This window comes from Salmo salar, chromosome ssa13, assembly GCF_905237065.1.
Source record: "Salmo salar chromosome ssa13, Ssal_v3.1, whole genome shotgun sequence".
NCBI classification, from domain to species: domain Eukaryota; kingdom Metazoa; phylum Chordata; class Actinopteri; order Salmoniformes; family Salmonidae; genus Salmo; species Salmo salar.
Genome location: NC_059454.1, coordinates 112,786,242 through 112,807,705, shown reverse-complemented (window position 1 = coordinate 112,807,705; position 21,464 = coordinate 112,786,242). Strand labels below are relative to the sequence as shown.

Below are 21,464 nucleotides of genomic sequence, written 5' to 3'. Positions count from 1 at the left end.
TTTCCTTGCCTCCTGGTTGACAATTGCCGCACCGGCATCCTCCACACTTCGGTTCGCAAGCTGCTCCAATGCTATCCCATTTCCACCAATCCAAGAACTCTCTACGAGCAACTGTGCTTTTGGTTTCAGCTGTGAACTCTTGTGTTTTAATTATCTCTTGATACTTGACAGCGGTTGCTCTCATGGATCGAGCAAAGTGCGTTCCAGACCTGTGCGCGGCCATATCGACTTCTTCAAACAGATCTGGATGTGCTCCACCAACAATCTTTCCTAGCGGGCTCTCCCATAAGACAAGGTCTCCAATCACCTTCACTCTTTGCGGAGCAAGTCTTCATTCGCGGTGGCTTATCAGTAGCTCAATGATCTCCGGTCTCCTCAGATCTCCTAGACTGACTTCTGGGAAGAACTTCTTGAGTTGCTTAGGTTTGATGACTCTGTGGATGTTGGCAATTTCATTCAAACCATAGCAGACAAGCTCATGGGCTCTTTCTGTGCCTCTAGGCATTTTGACCCTCACTCTGAGGAGATATCTTCTGGTTTTAACCTGTTAGGGCTAGGGGGCAGTATTGACACGGCTGGATAAAAAACATACCCGATTTAATCTGGTTACCACTCCTACCCAGTAACTAGAATATGCATATACTTATTACATATGGATAGAAAACACCCTAAATTTTCTAAAACTGTTTGAATGGTGTCTGTGAGTATAACAGAACTCATTTGGCAGGCAAAACCCTGCACTAACCTTTGACATTCTTCATCAGATGACACTCCTAGGACATCATGTTACACAATACATGCATTTTTTGTTCGATAAAGTTCATATTTATATATAAAAACAGCATTTTACATCGGCGCGTGAAGTTCAGAAAATATTTTCTCTCAACGTTACAATTTACAAAATTACTATTCGAAAACATTGTCAAAATTTCATATTGTCATTCAAAGAATTATAGATTAACATCTCGTGAATGCAACCGCATTGCCAGATTTAAAAATAACTTTACTGGGAAATCACACTTTGCAATAAACGACGTGGTATGCTCAGAAAAATAGGCTAGGCAATACATGTTAGCGCCATCTTGGAACCATCTAATATCAAAAATACTATTGTAAATATTCCCTTACCTTTGATTATCTTCATCAAAAGGCACTTCCAGGGATCCCAGGTCCACAACAAATGTAGTTTTGTTCGAAAAAGTTAATAATTTTTGTCCCAATAGTTCCTTCTTGTTAGCGCATTCCGAAGGCTACTCATAATGTACTCAAGCGCACGGGACTTGTCGTCACGAATGTGCAAAAAATATATATTTACGTTCATTCAAACATGTCAAACGTTGTATAACATAAATCTTTAGGGCTTTTTTCAACCAGAGCTTCAATAATATTCAAGGCGGACGATTGCAGTGTCTTACTAAACGTTTCGGAACAAAAGGTTTCCCATGGGCGCCCGCGTCATAGTAGTAATAGCCCTCCCCCTGTGACCAACTTCCCAAGCCTCTCTTTGGGTCAGTTTCTACCATAGAAGACTCAAACCACTTTGTAAAGACTGTTGACATCTAGTGGAAGCCTTAGGAAGTGCTAAATGATTAATAAGTTCCTGTGTGTTTCAATGGCAAAGGTTTGAAGTGATTCCACAAATCAGATTTCCATTTCCTGTTAGGATTTGTCTCAGGGTTTTGACTGCTGTATGAGTTCTGTTATACTCACAGACACCATTCAAACAGTTTTAGAAACTTTAGAGTGTTTTCTATCCAAATCTACTAATTATATCCATATTCTACTTACTAAGCAGGAGTAGTAACCAGATTAAATCGGGTACGTTTTTTATCCGGCCGTGCAAATATTGCCCCCTATCCCCAACAAGTTAAACAGTAATTTTTTTCATTTCACTTCACCTATTTGGACAATTTTGTCTGTCCATTACATGAAATCCAAATAAATATCAATTTCAGATTGTAATGCAGCAAAATAGGAAAATTGCCAAGGGGATGAATACATTTGCAAGGCACTGTGTATGTAGTTAGGCAGAGCATAGGGAGTTTAGGTAGAGTATAGGTAATCTAGGTAGAGTATAGGTAGTTTAGGTAGAGTATAGGTAGTTTAGGTAGAGTATAGGTAGTTTAGGTAGAGTATAGGTAGTTTAGGTAGAGTATTGGTAGTTTAGGTAGAGTATAGGTAGTTTAGGTAGAGTATTGGTAGTTTATGTAGTTTAGGTAGAGTATAGGTAGTTTAGGTAGTTTAGGTAGAGTATAGGTAGTTTAGGTAGTTCAGGTAGTTTAGGTAGAGTATAGGTAGTTTAGGTAGTTTAGGTAGAGTATAGGTAGTTTATGTAGAGTATAGGTAGTTTAGGTAGAGTATAGGTAGTTTAGGTAGTTTAGGTAGAGTATAGGTAGTTCAGGTAGTTTAGGTAGAGTATAGGTAGTTCAGGTAGTTTAGGTAGAGTATAGGTAGTTCAGGTAGTTTAGGTAGAGTATAGGTAGTTCAGGTAGTTTAGGTAGAGTATAGGTAGTTCAGGTAGTTTAGGTAGAGTATAGGTAGTTCAGGTAGAGTATAGGTAGTTCAGGTAGTTTAGGTAGAGTATAGGTAGTTCAGGTAGTTTAGGTAGAGTATAGGTAGTTCAGGTAGTTTAGGTAGAGTATAGGTAGTTTAGGTAGAGTATAGGTAGTTATATATACTGGTATTGTCTCTATGGTTATAATGCAGTTATACACAGTATTGTCTCTGGTTGTAATGGAGTTATGTTATGTATTTTATATATGTTTATAATGAAGGTATACATAGTATTGTCTCTATGGTTATAACGATATGGTGTTATATATGGTATTGTCTCTATGGTTAGAATATAGGGTGATAGTTATGGTGGCTATGAAACGGCCCTATGGTTAGAAGTAGTGTACAATACTGTAAAGGCATTTGGGATGCTGGCATGGTCGAATTGAAATGAAAGTCATCTCTCTTTTTGGCTCTGAGACTGCCAGTCTCAAGGGAAGTGAGCAACACTCATGACCAATTACGAAGAAGACAGTTCCATTAAAATGTAAATGTAGGAGCCAAACAAAGCTGAATTTGATCGTTATTCTCCATTCACCAAAGAGCCACAGGGGGGTGTTGGGGGGGTATCTCTGAGAGGACAGGGGGGTGTTGGGGGGTATCGCTGAGAGGACACAGAGGGGTGTTGGGGGGTATCGCTGAGAGGACAGGGGGGTGTTGAGGGGTATCGCTGAGAGGACAGGGGGGTGTTAGGGGGGTATCTCTGAGAGGACACAGGGGTGTTGGGGGTATCTCTGAGAGGACACAGAGGGGGGTGTTTGGGGGGGTATCTCTGAGAGGACACACAGGGGGTGTTTGGGGTATCGCTGAGAGGACACAGAGGTGTTGGGGGGTATCTCTGAGAGGACACGGGGGGGTGTTGGGGGGTATCTCTGAGAGGACACGGGGGGGGTGTTGGGGGGTATCTCTGAGAGGACAGGGGGTGTTGGGGGTATCGCTGAGAGGACACAGAGGGGGTGTTGGGGGGGTATCGCTGAGAGGACAGGGGGGTGTTGAGGGGTATCGCTGAGAGGACAGGGGGGGTGTTAGGGGGTATCTCTGAGAGGACACAGAGGGGGTGTTGGGGGGTATCTCTGAGAGGACAGGGGGGGTATCTCTGAGAGGACACAGAGGGGGTGTTGGGGGGGTATCTCTGAGAGGACACATGGATGTAAAAAAGTGTTGTTCTCAGAAGAGTTTGAAAACTGCAGGCTGAGTGTCAGACCTCAGACCTCAGTCTTCTAACACAGACAGGTGGAATGGGTTTCAATCATTGTTCTTCTCAGTGCAGTAGGAGCTTTCTCAAAGTAATAGGAGCTTTCGCTCAGTGTTATAGTAGTGTACTCTCAGTGTTATAGTAGTGTACTCTCAGTGTTATAGTAGTGTACTCTCAGTGTAATAGTAGTGTACTCTCAGTGTAATAGTAGTGTACTCTCAGTGTAATAGTAGTGTACTCTCAGTGTTATAGTAGTGTACTCTCAGTGTTATAGTAGTAACTGGAGCTTTCTCAAAATAATAGGAGCTTTCTCTCAATGTAATTGAAGCACTATTTCAGTGTTATAGGAGCTTTCTCTCAATGTAATAGGAGATTTCTCTCAGTGTAATAGGAGCTTTACTCAGTGTAATAGGAGATTTCTCTCAGTGTAATAGGAGATTTCTCTCAGTGTAATAGGAGCTTTACTCAGTGTAATAGGAGATTTCTCTCAGTGTAATAGGAGCTTTCTCTCAGTGTTATAGGAGCTTTCTCTCAGTGTAATAGGAGCTTTACTCAGTGTAATAGGAGATTTCTCTCAGTGTAATAGGAGATTTCTCTCAGTGTAATAGGAGCTTTACTCAGTGTAATAGGAGATTTCTCTCAGTGTAATAGGAGATTTCTCTCAGTGTTATAGGAGCTTTCTCTCAGTGTAATAGGAGCTTTCTCTCAGTGTTATAGGAGCTTTCTCTCAGTGTAATAGGAGATTTCTCTCAGTGTTATAGGAGCTTTCTCTCAGTGTTATAGGAGCTTTCTCTCAGTGTTATAGGAGCCTTCTCTCAGTGTAATAGGAGCTTTCTCTCAGTGTAATAGGAGATTTCTCTCAGTGTTATAGGAGCTTTCTCTCAGTGTAATAGGAGCTTTCTCTCAGTGTTATAGGAGCTTTCTCTCAGTGTAATAGGAGATTTCTCTCAGTGTTATAGGAGCTTTCTCTCAGTGTTATAGGAGCTTTCTCTCAGTGTTATAGGAGCTTTTAAAAAGGGTTATCACAGACAGTGTTGACTGGATTGTCTAAAGGAAGTGACACCCCAGTACACAGTAAGAGGTACTGTCAATTCTCTCTGATTAACTAGTTGCTTTTAAATAAAGGGTCTCCATTTTGATTCTGCTGTTGAGTGTCCTCGCACTGTATTCAGTAACATAAACATAAAAGATGGAGAACTTTTCAGTGGTTAGTGGTCATTATGCAGTTATCACCTCCCTGTGTCTCTACCTCTTCCCTTCCTGATATCTGATTGGTTCGAAAATGTCCCGCCTCTCTGATTGGTGTGTTTCAGGTGGAGTTGTCAGACAGTACGGCCCACACCATAACGGATGCGTACGCAGGGAAGGAGTACATCATCCAGGTGGCGGCTAAGGACATGGAGATCGGCACCTGGAGTGACTGGAGCGTCGCGGTGCACGCCACACCCTGGATGGACGAACCCAAACAGATCACCTCCACCACTGAGCAGGAGCCCCTCCTCGGTACCTACCCAACGCTAACCCTAACCCTACCTCTACCCTAACCCCTGACCCTAACCCCTATCCCCTGACCCCTAACCCTACCTCTACCCTAACCCCTGACCCTACCACTACCCTAACCCCTGACCCCTAACCCCTGACCCATAACCCTACCCCTAACCTAACCCCTAACCCCTAACCCTACCTCTACCCTACCTCTACCCTAACACCTGACCCCTAACCCTACCTCTACCCTAACCCCTAACCCCTAACCCTAACCCTACCTCTACCCTAACCCCTAACCCCTAACCCTACCTCTACCCTAACCCCTAACCCCTAACCCTACCTCTACCCTAACCCCTGACCCCTAACCCCTGACCCCTAACCCTACCTCTACCCTAACCCCTAACCCTACCTTTACCCTACCTCTACCCTAACCCCTAACTCTACCCTAACCCCTGACCCCTAACCCTACCTCTACCCTAACCCCTAACCCCTAATCCTACCCTAACGCTAACCCTAAGTGCAGTACATTTGACAGGTGCAGACAGAGACAGGTGAAGAGAGAGACAGGTGCAGAGAGAGACAGGTGCAGAGAGAGACAGGTACGGAGAGAGAGACAGGTACAGAGAGAGAGAGACAGGTACGGAGAGAGACAGGTGCAGAGAGAAACAGGTGCAGAGAGAGACAGGTGCAGAGAGAGACAGGTACGGAGAGAGACAGGTACGGAGAGAGACAGGTACGGAGAGAGACAGGTATGGAGAGAAACAGGTGCAGAGAGAAACAGGTGCAGAGAGAGACAGGTACGGAGAGAAACAGGTACGGAGAGAAACAGGTGCAGACTCCATTCCAAAGTGTCTTATATCAGCTGCACTGACCAATTTATAGTAGCTATTTCTGCGAAAAAAATGCCATGCTATTGTTTGAGGAGAGCTCCTAACAACAAAAAACTTTTTCCAACACAATAGGTTTCATAAATTCACCTCTGAAGGTGAAATGTGTAATTACATTCTGAAAGCTTGCTCTGATTTATCATCCAAAGGGTCCCAGAGATAACATGAAGTGTCATTTTGTTAGATAAAATCATTTTTCATATCCTAATAAGGTACATATAGCATGCACGTTCGATTTTGTATTTCCACACGTTCAATTTGCAAAGAAAGGAATCTGTGAAAATCGAACTCTCAGCGTTGTTTCAACCAGTCAAATCACATTTGTATCTATCCCTCAGAGATCCTAGAAGGTAAAAAGATTCCACTATTTCATTAGGGATGTAGTATATCCTATAGGACATCACATTTGGTCAGAGAGTGACGCCTTCATGGCACGCCGATGACGCGGGCGGCCATCACAACTATAACTTTGTAAAATGAGCACCAATCGGGTCAAACAAAGCTAGCTAGATAGCCAATGAGCTGGGCTTTACGGGAGTATCGGAAACCATGTATATCTCGTGAAATGTTGTTACTAGCCTTGTACGACCGCATGGCTTTTCATTTTGGACAAAAATGATAAGGCTATTCAGAGTTATGAAGTTATGAAAACTGGTTGTTTTGCAAATGTTGAACTTATAATATGGCTACTAATACTGGAAAAGCTAAATCAAAGTCCAAGTATACAGATTTGACGGTATTCTTGCAGAAAAATGGAATATGAATGCGGCTGTCTTTTTCACGATTTGCCCAAATGTACCTTGGTGACTTCACACTAAAAGTCTTGAGGATCAGTCATACTCCAAGTCATCCATCTGAAATGTTGCACATACACTGCTGCCATCTTGTGGACACTATCGGAATTACAACCAGAGTGATGGCTATAACAGTGACCTTTCTCTTCCATTTCGAAGATGGCGATAAGAAAACACTGGTTGGTTTTTTCTTTGTATTTTCTTCTACCAGATCTATTTTGTTATATTCTCCTACATTCAATTTGCATTTCCACAAACTTCAAAGTGTTTCCTTTCAAATAGTACCAAGAATATGCATATCCTTGCTTCAGGGCCTGAGCTACAGGCAGTTAGATTTGGGTATGTCGTTTAGGCGAAAATTGAAAAAAATGGGGGCTACTGGGTTGATTCTAATGGGATTTTGATATACTGTAAGAATGGAGATCCAGCTCAGTTCTCTACTGCTCCCTGCTGGACATCCGATGTACTGCAACTACTTCCTTACACACACACACGTACAAGCACACACAAACACACACACTGTTCACATATATAACACCAGTCAAAAGTTTGGACACACCAACTCATTCAAGGGTTTTTCTTTATTTTTACTATTTCCTACATTTGTAGAATAATAGTGAAGACATCAAAACTATGAAAGAACACATGGAATGTTGTAGTAACCAAAAAAGTGTTAAACAAATCAAAATATATTTTATATTTGAGATTATTTTATTTGTTTATTTGTTTATTTTACCTTTCTCATTTCACCTTTCTCACCAAGTTCTCATTTACAACTGCGACAAAAACAACAACACAGAGTTCCACATGGGATAAACAAACGTACAGTCAATAACACAATAGAAAAATCAATGTACAATGTGTGCAAATGGAGTAAGGAGGAAAGGCAATAAATAGGCCAATAGTAGGGAAGTAATTACAATTTAGCAAATTAACACTGGAGTGATAGATGTGCAGATGAAGTTGTTCAAGTATCTCAGTGTAGCTGGCTGCATCTCAGTGTAGCTGGCTGCGTCTCAGTGTAGCTGGCTGCGTCTCAGTGTAGCTGGCTGCATCTCAGTGTAGCTGGCTGCGTCTCAGTGTAGCTGGCTGCGTCTCAGTGTAGCTGGCTGCATCTCAGTGTAGCTGGCTGCATCTCAGTGTAGCTGGCTGTGTCTCAGTGTAGCTGGCTGTATCTCAGTGTAGCTGGTTGCATCTCAGTGTAGCTGGCTGTATCTCAATGTAACTGGCTGCATCTCAGTGTAGCTGGTTGCATCTCAGTGTAGCTGGTTGCATCTCAATGTAACTGGCTGCATCTCAGTGTAGCTGGCTGCGCCTCAGTGTAGCTGGCTGTATCTCAGTGTAGCTGGCTGCAACTCTGTGTAGCTGGCTGCATCTCAGTGTAGCTGGCTCTATCTCAGTGTAGCTGGCTGCATCTCAGTGTAGCTGGCTGCATCTCAGTGTAGCTGGCTGCATCTCAGTGTAGGTGGCTGCATCTCAGTGTAGCTTGCTGCATCTCAGTGTAGCTTGTTGCATCTCAGTGTAGCTGGCTGTATCTCAGTGTAGCTTGGGGATAGAAGATAGTCCTGTAGCCGTTCTGTTAGCTATTTAGCAGTCTCTTATGGCTTGGGGATAGAAGCTGTTCAGGAGTTTATTGGGGTCACATTGATGCAGAAGCAGAGAGAACAGTCCATGGCTTGGGTGGCTGGAGACTTTAACGATTTTCCAGTTCTTCCTTTCACACTGCCTGATATAGAGGTCCTGGATGTCAGGGAGCTCGGCCCAGTGATGTACTGGGCTGTTGCCATACCAAGCAATGATTCAGCCAGTCAAAATGCTCTCAATGGTGCAGCTGTAGAACTTTTTGATGATTTGAGGGCCCACGCCAAATATTTTCATCTTACTGATTGGGAAGAGGCACTGTTGCGGCTTTTTCACAGCTGTGCGCGTGTGAGTGGACTCTGATTTGGACTCTGAGTGACTTTAGGCTCTCAACTGGCTCCACTGATGCCTACCTGATAAACAACCAACCAACCAACCAATCAAAAGACAGCACCTTCCCCCTCAAGTAGACACCAAGACGGCCCTCAAGGAACTTCATCAAAATATCCCTTTTAAACATCTTTCCATGAATTCTGGTATTTTCCAAAAATCGAATCCAATTGTATTTGTCACATGCGCCGAATGTGACAGGCTTACTTACAAACCCTTAACCAACAATGCAGTTTTAAGACAATAAGTTACGTTTTAAGAAAGTATTTACTAAAATAAACTGAAGTAAAAAATGTAATAAAAAAGAAGAAAATAGACAAATAAAAAATAATTAAAGAGCAGCAGTAAAATAACAATAGTGAGGCTATATACAGGGTATTACGGTACAGAGTCAATGTGGAGGCTATATACAGGGTATTACGGTACAGAGTCAATGTGGAGGCTATATACAGGGTATTACGGTACAGAGTCAATGTGGAGGCTATATACAGGGTATTACGGTACAGAGTCAATGTGGAGGCTATATACAGGGGGTACCGGTACAGAGTCAATGTGGAGGCTATATACAGGGTGTTACGGTACAGAGTCAATGTGGAGGCTATATACAGGGGGTACCGGTACAGAGTCAATGTGGAGGCTATATACAGGGGGTACCGGTACAGAGTCAATGTGGAGGCTATATACAGGGGGTACCGGTACAGAGTCAATGTGGAGGCTATATACAGGGGGTACCGGTACAGAGTCAATGTGGAGGCTATATACAGGGTATTACGGTACAGAGTCAATGTGGAGGCTATATACAGGGTATTACGGTACAGAGTCAATGTGGAGGCTATATACAGGGGTTTACGGTACAGAGTCAATGTGGAGGCTATATACAGGGGGTACCGGTACAGAGTCAATGTGGAGGCTATATACAGGGGGTACCGGTACAGAGTCAATGTGGAGGCTATATACAGGGGGTACCGGTACAGAGTCAATGTGGAGGCTATATACAGGGGGTACCGGTACAGAGTCAATGTGGAGGCTATATACAGGGGGTACCGGTACAGAGTCAATGTGGAGGCTATATACAGGGGGTACCGGTACAGAGTCAATGTGGAGGCTATATACAGGGGGGTACCGGTACAGAGTCAATGTGGAGGCTATATACAGGGGGTACCGGTACAGAGTCAATGTGGAGGCTATATACAGGGGGTACCGGTACAGAGTCAATGTGGAGGCTATATACAGGGGGTACCGGTACAGAGTCAATGTGGAGGCTATATACAGGGGGGTACCGGTACAGAGTCAATGTGGAGGCTATATACAGGGGGTACCGGTACAGAGTCAATGTGGAGGCTATATACAGGGGGTGCCGGTACAGAGTCAATGTGGAGGCTATATACAGGGGGTACCGGTACAGAGTCAATGTGGAGGCTATATACAGGGGGTACCGGTACAGAGTCAATGTGGAGGCTATATACAGGGGGTACCGGTACAGAGTCAATGTGGAGGCTATATACAGGGGGTACCGGTACAGAGTCAATGTGGAGGCTATATACAGGGGGTACCGGTACAGAGTCAATGTGGAGGCTATATACAGGGGGTACCGGTACAGAGTCAATGTGGAGGCTATATACAGGGGGTACGGTACAGAGTCAATGTGGAGGCTATATACAGGGGGGTACCGGTACAGAGTCAATGTGGAGGCTATATACAGGGGGTACCGGTACAGAGTCAATGTGGAGGCTATATACAGGGGGTACCGGTACAGAGTCAATGTGGAGGCTATATACAGGGGGTACCGGTACAGAGTCAATGTGGAGGCTATATACAGGGGGTACCGGTACAGAGTCAATGTGGAGGCTATATACAGGGGGTACCGGTACAGAGTCAATGTGGAGGCTATATACAGGGGGTTCCGGTACAGAGTCAATGTGGAGGCTATATACAGGGGGGTACCGGTACAGAGTCAATGTGGAGGCTATATACAGGGGGGTACCGGTACAGAGTCAATGTGGAGGCTATATACAGGGGGTACCGGTACAGAGTCAATGTGGAGGCTATATACAGGGGGTACCGGTACAGAGTCAATGTGGAGGCTATATACAGGGGGTACCGGTACAGAGTCAATGTGGAGGCTATATACAGGGGGGTACCGGTACAGAGTCAATGTGGAGGCTATATACAGGGGGTACCGGTACAGAGTCAATGTGGAGGCTATATACAGGGGGTACCGGTACAGAGTCAATGTGGAGGCTATATACAGGGGGTACCGGTACAGAGTCAATGTGGAGGCTATATACAGGGGGTGCCGGTACAGAGTCAATGTGGAGGCTATATACAGGGGGTGCCGGTACAGAGTCAATGTGGAGGCTATATACAGGGGGTACCGGTACAGAGTCAATGTGGAGGCTATATACAGGGGGTACCGGTACAGAGTCAATGTGGAGGCTATATACAGGGGGTACCGGTACAGAGACAATGTGCGGGGGCATCGGTTAGTCGATGTAATTGAGGTAATATGTACATGTAGGTAGAGGTGAAATGACTATGCATAGATAATAAACAGAGAGTAGCAGCAGCTTAAAATGAGACAGTGCAATCTCCACAAAGGCAAAAAGGCAATTTTTGAACAATGGATGAGCTTTTCTTGGTAATCTACTGGAGAATCATTTAGGGTTCAAGTAAAACTGTTGAATAAGTGAAGCCTTTAGAGAGAGGTTAACCTGTCTGGGAACCTGGGACGTTTGCGTCCCACCCTAGTCAACAGCCAGTGGAATCGCGTCGCGCGAAATACAAATACCTCATAAATACTATAACTTCAATTTCTCAAACATATGACTATTTTCCACCATTTTATAGATACACCTCTCCTGAATCGAACCACGTTGTCCGATTTCAAAAAGGCTTTACAGCAAAAGCAAAACATTAGATTATGTTAGGAGAGTACCCTGCCAAAAAAAATCACACCGACATTTTCAAAGCAACTAGCATGCATCACAAATACCCAAAACACAGCTAAATGCAGCACTAACCTTTGACAATCTTCATCAGATGACACTCCTAGGACATCATGTTACACAATACATGCATTTTTTGTTCGATAAAGTTCATATTTATATATAGAAACAGCTTTTTACATCGGGGCGTGACGTTCAGAAAATATTTTCCCTCAAATGCTTCCGGTGAATCAGAGCTACAATTTACAAAATTACTATTCGAAAACATTGTTAAAATGTAATATTGTCATTCAAAGAATTATAGATTTAAAAATAACTTTACTGGGAAATCACACTTTGCAATAAACGAGGTGCTATGCTCAGAAAAATAGGCTAGGCGATACAGGTTAGCGCCATCTTGGAACCATCTAAAATCAAATATACTATTTGAAATATTCCCTTACTGTCACGGCTTTCTTCGTCGGAGGACGATATAGCGAAATCGTCGTCCGAAAAGGTGGACCAATATGCAGCAGAGTTGGCGTTCATTTTCTTAATTTATTAACGAACGTTGAACACGAGAAAAAAACAAGAAAACAATAATGACAGTTTTGCTCACAAAAAACACGCAATGCAAAAACAATCTCCCACAAATACAAGACAAACACACCCAACTAAATATAGGACTTCCAATCAAAGGCAACACCAAACAGCTGCCTTCAATTGGAAGTCCACCCCAATTAACTCAACATAGAAACACACTCACTAGACTACACATAGAAATACATAAACATAGACCATAACTCAAAACCCGGAAATAATAAATCAAACACCCTCCTAACTAACACACCACCCCGAACCACATAAAACAAATACCCTCTGCCACGTCCTGACCAAACTACAATAACAATTAACCCTTATACTGGCCAGGACGTGACACTTACCTTTGATTATCTTCATCAAAAGGCACTTCCAGAAATCCCAGGTCCACAACAAATGTAGTTTTGTCCAAAAAAGTTAATAATTTATGTCCCAATAGCTCCTTCTTGTTAGCGCGTTCCGAAGGCTACTCAAAATGTACGAGGCGCGCGGGACTTGTCGTCACGAATGTGCAAAAAATATATATTTACGTTCGTTCAAACATGTCAAACGTTGTATAACATAAATCTTTAGGGCCTTTTTCAATCAGAGCTTCAATAATATTCAAGGCGGACGATTGCATTGTCTTACTAAACGTTTCGGAACGAAAGGGTACCCACGAGCGCCCGCGTCATAATAGTAATGGCCCTCCCTCTATGACCAACTTTCCAGGCCTCTCGTTCGGTCAGTTTTTACCGGAGAAGACTCAAACCACTTTGTAAAGACTGTTGACATCTAGTGGAAGCCTTAGGAAGTGCTCAATGTATCCTAACTCACGGTGTGTTTCATAGGCAAAGTGTTCAAAGTGATTCCACAAATCAGATTTCAATTTCCTGTTAGGATTTGTCTCAGGGTTTTGACTGCCATATGAGTTCTGTTATACTCACAGACATCATTCAAACAGTTTTAGAAACTTTATAGTGTTTTCTATCCAAATCTACTAATTATATGCATATTCTAGTTACTGGGCAGGAGTAGTAACCAGATTAAATTGGGTACGTTTTTTTATCCGGCTGTGCTAATACTGCCCCCTAGCCCCAACAGGTTAATGTGTGTGATAATGTGTAATAATGTGTGTATTGATGTGTGTATTGATGTGTGTGATAATGTGTGTGATAATGTGTGTATTGATGTGTGTGATAATGTGTGATTATGTGTGATAATGTGTGTATTAATGTGTGTGATAATGTGTGTGATAATGTGTGAATTAATGTGTGTGATAATGTGTGTATTCATGTGTGTGATAATGTGTGTATTAATGTGTGTATTGATGTGTGTGATAATGTGTGTATTAATGTGTGTATTGATGTGTGTGATAATGTGTATTAATGTGTGTATTAATGTGTGTGATAATGTGTATTAATGTGTGTATTAATGTGTGTGATAATGTGTGATAATGTGTGTGATAATGTGTATTAATGTGTGTGATAATGTGTGATAAGTGTGTGTATTGATGTGTGTGATAATGTGTGATAATGTGTGTCATAATGAAAACAGGACAGTATCACCACGTGACCATATCCTTTCCTGTACCTCTATTGGCACGAATATGACATCACTACAAACTGACTTCCTGTTGGAGGAACTGTGTTATTGATTGTTCCCGATTCATTCAGTCTCAGTTTATGAAGATATGAATGAGTGAATGTTCATCCATCCTGCTAGTAACATATTGACAGGTGTATTGTGACTAGTGAGAAGTCAGCCAGGAAAAAAGAAAGGGAATTCATATGAGCACCACAAAGCCTACATGCTGTCCCGAGATGTTATATTACTGTAAACATTTCCCTCTACTTCTAACAACATGTAGACGGGTTAGGATTCTCGAACAGCCGACAGCGTTCTCTTAGAGTAGGGGCTATAACACAATAACGTGATGGACTGCATACATGGTAAATACTGTACCGCATTGCTTCAACACTAACACGTGTTCTGACATGTACTGGCAGCCTTCTGCCGTCCTCTGATTGGACCTGTGTGATCTCTGCTCTTTTTATTGGTTGTGTCTGTAACTTGCTGTGTCTTATTGGCTGTGTTCCAGACACCACCCCTTCCCCAGCCCCTCCCTCAGCAGAGCCCCACAGGGCGGGCGTCCCAGTGGATGGTGCTTCCTCAACCCTCCTCTCACCCCTCCTCTGGTACTCCTGCTATCTGCTGCTAGGGGCTCTAATCTGGTGAGTATACATCCTAACTAATATACATTACACTGCTGCCTGCTGCCAGGGGCTCTAACGCTGGCCCTCGTGTGGTGAAACCAAAACACTTATCATGCGTGTTACGAGATTACTGTGAACCAAACAGAACAGGAGGAAGAGGAGAAGAGAGTAGAGAGCGGAAAGATTAGAGAAGAGAGAGAGGAGCAATAGCAACAGGAGAGGAGATAGTATAGAGGAGATAGGAGATAGGAGATAGGAGATAGTAGAGAGGGGAGAGGAGATAGGAGAGAGGGGAGAGGAGATAGTAGAGAGGAGATAGGAGAGAGGAGATAGGAGATAGTAGAGAGGAGATAGTAGAGAGGAGATAGGAGAGAGGAGATAGGAGAGAGGGGAGAGGAGATAGTAGAGAGGAGATAGTATAGAGGAGATAGGAGATAGGAGATAGGAGATAGTAGAGAGGGGAGAGGAGATAGGAGAGAGGGGAGAGGAGATAGTAGAGAGGAGATAGGAGAGAGGAGATAGGAGATAGTAGAGAGGAGATAGTAGAGAGGAGATAGGAGAGAGGAGATAGGAGAGAGGGGAGAGGAGATAGTAGAGAGGAGATAGTATAGAGGAGATAGGAGATAGGAGATAGGAGATAGTAGAGAGGGGAGAGGAGATAGGAGAGAGGGGAGAGGAGATAGTAGAGAGGAGATAGGAGAGAGGAGATAGGAGATAGTAGAGAGGAGATAGTAGAGAGGAGATAGGAGAGAGGAGATAGGAGAGAGGGGAGAGGAGATAGTAGAGAGGAGATAGGAGATAGGAGAGAGGAGATAGGAGAGAGGGGAGAGGAGATAGTAGAGAGGAGATAGTAGAGAGGAGATAGTAGAGAGGAGATAGGAGAGAGGAGATAGGAGAGAGGGGAGAGGAGATAGTAGAGAGGAGATAGGAGAGAGGAGATAGGAGAGAGGGGAGAGGAGATAGTAGAGAGGAGAGAGGAGATAGGAGAGAGGGGAGAGGAGATAGTAGAGAGGAGATAGGAGAGAGGGGAGAGGAGATAGTAGAGAGGAGATAGGAGAGAGGGGAGAGGAGATAGGAGAGAGGAGATAGGAGAGAGGGGAGAGGAGATAGGAGAGAGGAGATAGGAGAGAGGAGAGAGGAGAGAGTAGAGAGGGGAGAGGAGATAGTAGAGAGGAGATAGGAGAGAGGGGAGAGGAGATAGTAGAGAGGAGAGAGGAGATAGGAGAGAGGGGAGAGGAGATAGTAGAGAGGAGATAGGAGAGAGGGGAGAGGAGATAGTAGAGAGGAGAGAGGAGATAGGAGAGAGGGGAGAGGAGATAGTAGAGAGGAGATAGGAGAGAGGGGAGAGGAGATAGTAGAGAGGAGATAGTAGAGAGGAGAGAGGAGATAGGAGAGAGGAGATAGGAGATAGGAGAGAGGAGAGAGGAGATCGTAGAGAGGAGATAGTAGAGAGGAGAGAGGAGAGAGGAGATAGGAGATAGGAGATAGGAGAGAGGAGAGAGGAGAGAGGAGAGAGGAGATAGTAGAGAGGATAGGGGAGAGAGGAAAGAGGAGAGGAGCTAGGAGAGAGGAGATAGTAAAGAGGAGATAGTAAAGAGGAGAGAGGAGAGGAGATAGTAGAGAGAAGAGAGGAGATAGTAGAGAGGAGAGAGGAGAGAGGAGATAGTAGAGAGGAGATAGTAGATAGTAGAGAGGAGACAGGAGAGAGGAGAGAGGAGATAGTAGAGAGAGAGATAGTAGAGAGGAGAGAGGAGATAGTAGAGATTAGAGAGTAGAGAGGAGAGAAGAGATAGTAGAGAGGAGAGAGGAGATAGTAGAGAGGAGAGAGGAGAGAGTAAAGAGGAGAGATGAGGAGTATAGAGGAGAGAGTAGAGAGGAGAGAGGAGATAGTAGAGAGGAGAGAGGAGATAGTAGAGAGGAGAGGGGAGATAGTAGAGAGGAGAGAGGAGATAGTAGAGAGGAGAGAGGAGATAGTAGAGAGGAGAGGAGAGAGGGTAAAGAGGAGAGAGGAGAGAGGAGATAGTAGAGAGGAGAGAGGAGATAGTAGAGAGGAGAGAGGAGATAGTAGAGAGGAGAGGGTAAAGAGGAGAGAGGAGAGAGGAGATAGTAGAGAGGAGATAGTAGAGAGGAGATAGTAGAGAGGAGATAGTAGAGAGGAGAGAGGAGATAGTAGAGAGGAGATAGTAGAGAGGAGAGAGGAGATAGTAGAGAGTAGAGAGGAGAGAGGAGATAGTAGAGAGGAGAGAGGAGATAGTAGAGAGGAGAGGGGAGATAGTAGAGAGGAGAGGGGAGATAGTAGAGAGGAGAGAGGAGATAGTAGAGAGGAGAGAGGAGATAGTAGAGAGGAGAGAGGAGAGAGTAAAGAGGAGAGATGAGGAGTATAGAGGAGAGAGTAGAGAGGAGAGAGGAGATAGTAGAGAGGAGAGAGGAGATGGTAGAGAGGAGAGGGGAGATAGTAGAGAGGAGAGGGGAGATAGTAGAGAGGAGAGAGGAGATAGTAGAGAGGAGAGAGGAGATAGTAGAGAGGAGAGGAGAGAGGGTAAAGAGGAGAGAGGAGAGAGGAGATAGTAGAGAGGAGAGAGGAGATAGTAGAGAGGAGAGAGGAGAGGGTAAAGAGGAGAGAGGAGAGAGGAGATAGTAGAGAGGAGATAGTAGAGAGGAGATAGTAGAGAGGAGAGAGGAGATAGGAGAGGGTAAAGAGGAGAGATGAGGAGTAGAGAGGAGAGAGGAGAGAGGAGATAGTAGAGAGGAGAGAGGAGATAGTAGAGAAGAGAGAGGAGAGAGGAGATAGGAGAGAGGAGATAGGAGAGAGGAGATAGTAGAGGGGAGCGAGTAAAGAGGAGAGAGGAGATAGTAGAGAGGAGACAGGAGAGAGGAGAGGGTAAAGGGGAGAGATGAGGAGTATAGAGGAGAGAGGAGATAGTAGAGAGGAGATAGTAGAGAGGAGAGAGGAGAGAGGAGATAGTAGAGAGGAGAGAGGAGATAGTAGAGAGGAGAGATGAGGAGTATAGAGGAGAGAGGAGATAGTAAAGAGGAGAGATGTGGAGTATAGAGGAGAGAGTAGAGAGGAGAGAGGAGAGGGTAAAAAGGAGAGAGGAGGAGTATAGAGGAGAGAGGAGAGGGTAAAGAGGAGAGATGAGGAGTATAGAGGAGAGAGTAGGGCCTCTGTCTGCCAGTGCAGACATCCTGTCCCTGACTTTATCCATGCAGCCAAATAGGCCGGATGTGACAAACTTTGTCAGTCTTTATACACAGTCACACCAGTAGTTGATAACAATAGTCTTTATACACATTCAGTACATACGTTGTTTATATCAGCAGTCCTTCCTCATTATTATGAAGCAGTTCTTGATGAGTCACCCATTTTAAAACAGGAACAGATGCAATATGTGATTGTATATCTGGTGCATACAGGTAGATTACTGATGTCTAAGGTCGATTCTGACCTATCTGGTGCTTACAGGTAGATTACTGATGTCTGAGGTCGATTCTGACCTGAAACACCACTGTTAGTTTGAATCCAAACTTTTTTTCAAGAGACGCTGAAATGATTTTGTTGTGTATGCTGTTCCTCAGTTTCTAACTCTGTTTGTTCTCTCTCTCTCTCTCTCTCTCTCTCTCTCTGTCTCTCTCTCTCTCTCTCTCTCTCTCTCTCTCTCTCTCTCTCTCTCTCTCTCTCTCTCTCTCTCTCTGTCTCTCTCTCTCTCTGTCGCTCTCTCTCTCTCCATCTCTCTCTCTCTCTCTCTCTCTGTCTCTCTCTCTCTCTGTCTCTCTCTCTCTCTGTCTCTCTCTCTCTCTGTCTCTCTCTCTCTCTGTCTCTCTCTCTCTCCATCTCTCTCTTTCTCTGTCTCTCTCTCTCTCCTCTCTCTCTCTCTCTCTCTCTCTGTCTCTCTCTCTCTCTGTCTCTCTCTCTGTCTCTCTCTCTCTCTGTCTCTCTCTCTCTCTCTCTCTCTCTCTGTCTCTCTCTCTGTCTCTCTCTCTCTCTCTCTCTCTCTCTCTCTCTCTCTCTCTCTCTGTCTCTCGGTCTCTCTGTCGCTCTCTCTCTCCATCTCTCTCTTTCTCTCTCTCTCTTTCTCTCTCTTTCTCAGATGTGATTAATTCCTGTGGAAGAAATTAAGGAGTATTCTATTTCTCTGCACATGTTAATGGACATCCTACATTGATCATTTAATTCAAGTTTCACACAACGTTAAGTAGAAAATAAAGAGAGATTATGAAGTCAAAGTTAAAAAGATACAAAAAAAAAAAAACAACATCTACTCCAACAACAACAACAACAACAGCAGCAACAACAACAACAACAACAACAACAATAAGAGAAACAACAACAACAACAACAACAACAACAATAAGAGAAACAACAACAACAACAACAATAATAAGAGAACAACAACAACAACAACAACAACAACAATAAGAGAAACAACAACAACAACAACAACAACAACAACAACAATAATAATAAGAGAAACAACAACAGGTACTAACAGACAGCAAAGCTACAGAGCTACACAGATACAGATCTCATTGATTGATTGATTACCACGGACTCCAACACAGAAACAGGACTGTCTCCAGCTTTGTGGATCTGCGACTGATGAGACTTCTGCTGGGCAGCACAACAGACTGATTTCATTCTCCATCTTTTATTTTGGTTTTAATTGATTTTGTAAACAATTGTATTCGTTATCCAGTGATATTTGAGACACTTGTAAAGATCCCAAGATCCTTTCTTTGACATACAGCTAACTCGTCATGCCAAAGACTTGTCTTGGAGAAGTTTTCCCACAATCCTTTGCTTCCTGAAGCCTGTGCCTGTGTAGAAAGGATGGAACCCGGAGTATTTGGTAACTCCAGGAATCTGCATCTGACCGACCGACAAGAAATTTTCACAACAAAACAGAGAACTAACTAACAGTTTGGAGAAAATCCTGAATAAGCCTTCTTTACCTGTTAATGGTTTGTTTTGCACTCAGCAATCACCAAGAGAGTTTAGCTGTAAAAACACTATGGATTGGGGTTTTTTCTATTGAGGAAATACAGTAGAGATCCATATTTTGGGACCTCAGAGCTCTCACACAAGGCTCCATACATTAGGCCGTCAGTCCTCCAGAGGAATAACGCTCTGTGTAAAACACATGAGGTTACCTTTGACATGAAATACCCATTTAATATCACAATTATTATTGTTGTGCTCTGTCATATAACACCAGTCCAAAGTTTGGACACCTACTCATTCAAGGGTTTTTCTTTATTTTCACTGTTTTCTACATTGTAGAATAATAGTGAAGACATCAGAACTATAAAATAACACATATGGAATCATGTAGTAACCAAAAAAGTGTTAAACAAATCTAAATATACAGTGCCTACGGAAAGAATTCAGACCCCATAATTTTTCCACATTTTGTTGCGTTACAGCTATTTTCTAAAATGAATGAAATAAATAAAAATCCTCAGCAATCTACAAACAATACCCAATAAATAAAAAGCAAAAACAAGTTTTTAGAAATGTTTGCACATTTATTAAATATAAAAAACATAATAATTACATTTACATAAGTATTCAGACCCTTTGCTATGAGATTTGAAATTGAGCTCAGGTGCATCCTGTTTCCATTGATCATCCTTGAGATGTTTCTACAACTTGATTGGAGTCCACTTGTACTAAATTGAATTAATTGGACATGATTTGGAAAGGTACACACCTGTCTATATAAGGTCCTACAGTTGACAGTGCATGTCAGAGCAAAAACCAAGCCATGAGGTTGAAGGAATTGTCCGTAGAGCTCCGAGACAGCATTGTGTCAAGGCACAGATCTGGGGAAGGGTACCAAAACATTTATGCAGCATTGAAGGTCCCCAAGAACACAGTGGCCTCCATCAGTGTTTAATGGAAGAAGTTTGGAACCACCAAGACTCTTCCTAGAGCTGGCCGCCTGGCCAAACAGCAATCGGGGAGAAGGGCATTGGTCAGGGAGGTGACCAAGAACCTGATGGTCACTCTGACAGAGTTCCTCTGTGGGGATGGGACAACCTTCCAGAAGGACAACCATCTCTGCAGAACCACCAATCAGGCCTTTATGGTAGATTGGCCAGACAGAAGCCACTCCTCAGTAAAAGGCACATGACAGCCTGGTTGGAGTTTGCCAAAAGGCACCTAAAGGACTCTCAGACCATGAGAAACAAGATTCTCTGGCCTGATGAAACCAATATTGATCTCTTTGGCCTGAATGCAAAGCGTCACGTCTGGAGGAAACCTGGCACCATCCCTACAGTGAAGCATGGTGGTGGCAGCATCATGCTGTGGGGATGTTTTTCAGCGGCAGGGACTGGGAGACTAGTCAGGATTTGAGGCAAAGCTGAACGGAGCAAAGTACAGAGATCCTTGATGAAAACCTGCTCCAGATCTCTCAGGACCTACGACTGGGGCGAAGGTTCACCTTCCAACAGGGCAACGACCCTAAGCACACAGCCAAGACAACGCAGGAGTGGCTTTAGGACAAGTCTCTGAATGTCCTTGAGTGGCCCAGCCAGAGCCCGGACTTGAACCCGATTGAATATCTCTGGAGAGACCTGAAAATAGCTTTGCAGCGATGCTCCCCATCCAACCTGACAGAGCTTGAGAGGATCTGCAGAGAAGAATGGGAGAAACTCCCCAAATACAGGTGTGCCAAGCTTATAGTGTCATACCCAAGAAGACTCAAGGTTCTAATCACTGCCAAATGTGTTTCAACAAAGTACTGAGTAAAGGGTCTGAATTCTTATATAAATGTAATATTTCATTATTATTTTTTTAGAAATTAGAAAGCATTTCTTAATGTTAAAACCTGTTTTTGCTTTGCCATAATGGGGTAATG

At 43.6% G+C, this 21,464-nt stretch overlaps 1 protein-coding gene across 1 annotated transcript in view; it reads left to right on the top strand.

The window, feature by feature from the left end:
• The window catches only part of cntfr (ciliary neurotrophic factor receptor), a 457,893-nt gene extending 438,978 nt beyond the window's left edge, over positions 1 to 18,915 (top strand). The window contains exons 7-9 of the mRNA XM_045692705.1: positions 5,062 to 5,251; positions 14,490 to 14,622; positions 18,693 to 18,915. Coding sequence (XP_045548661.1) covers positions 5,062 to 5,251; positions 14,490 to 14,622; position 18,693 — 324 coding nt within the window. The 3' untranslated portion in view covers positions 18,694 to 18,915. The remainder of the gene's footprint in view (positions 1 to 5,061; positions 5,252 to 14,489; positions 14,623 to 18,692) is intronic.
• Positions 18,916 to 21,464: the final 2,549 nt, after the last annotated feature.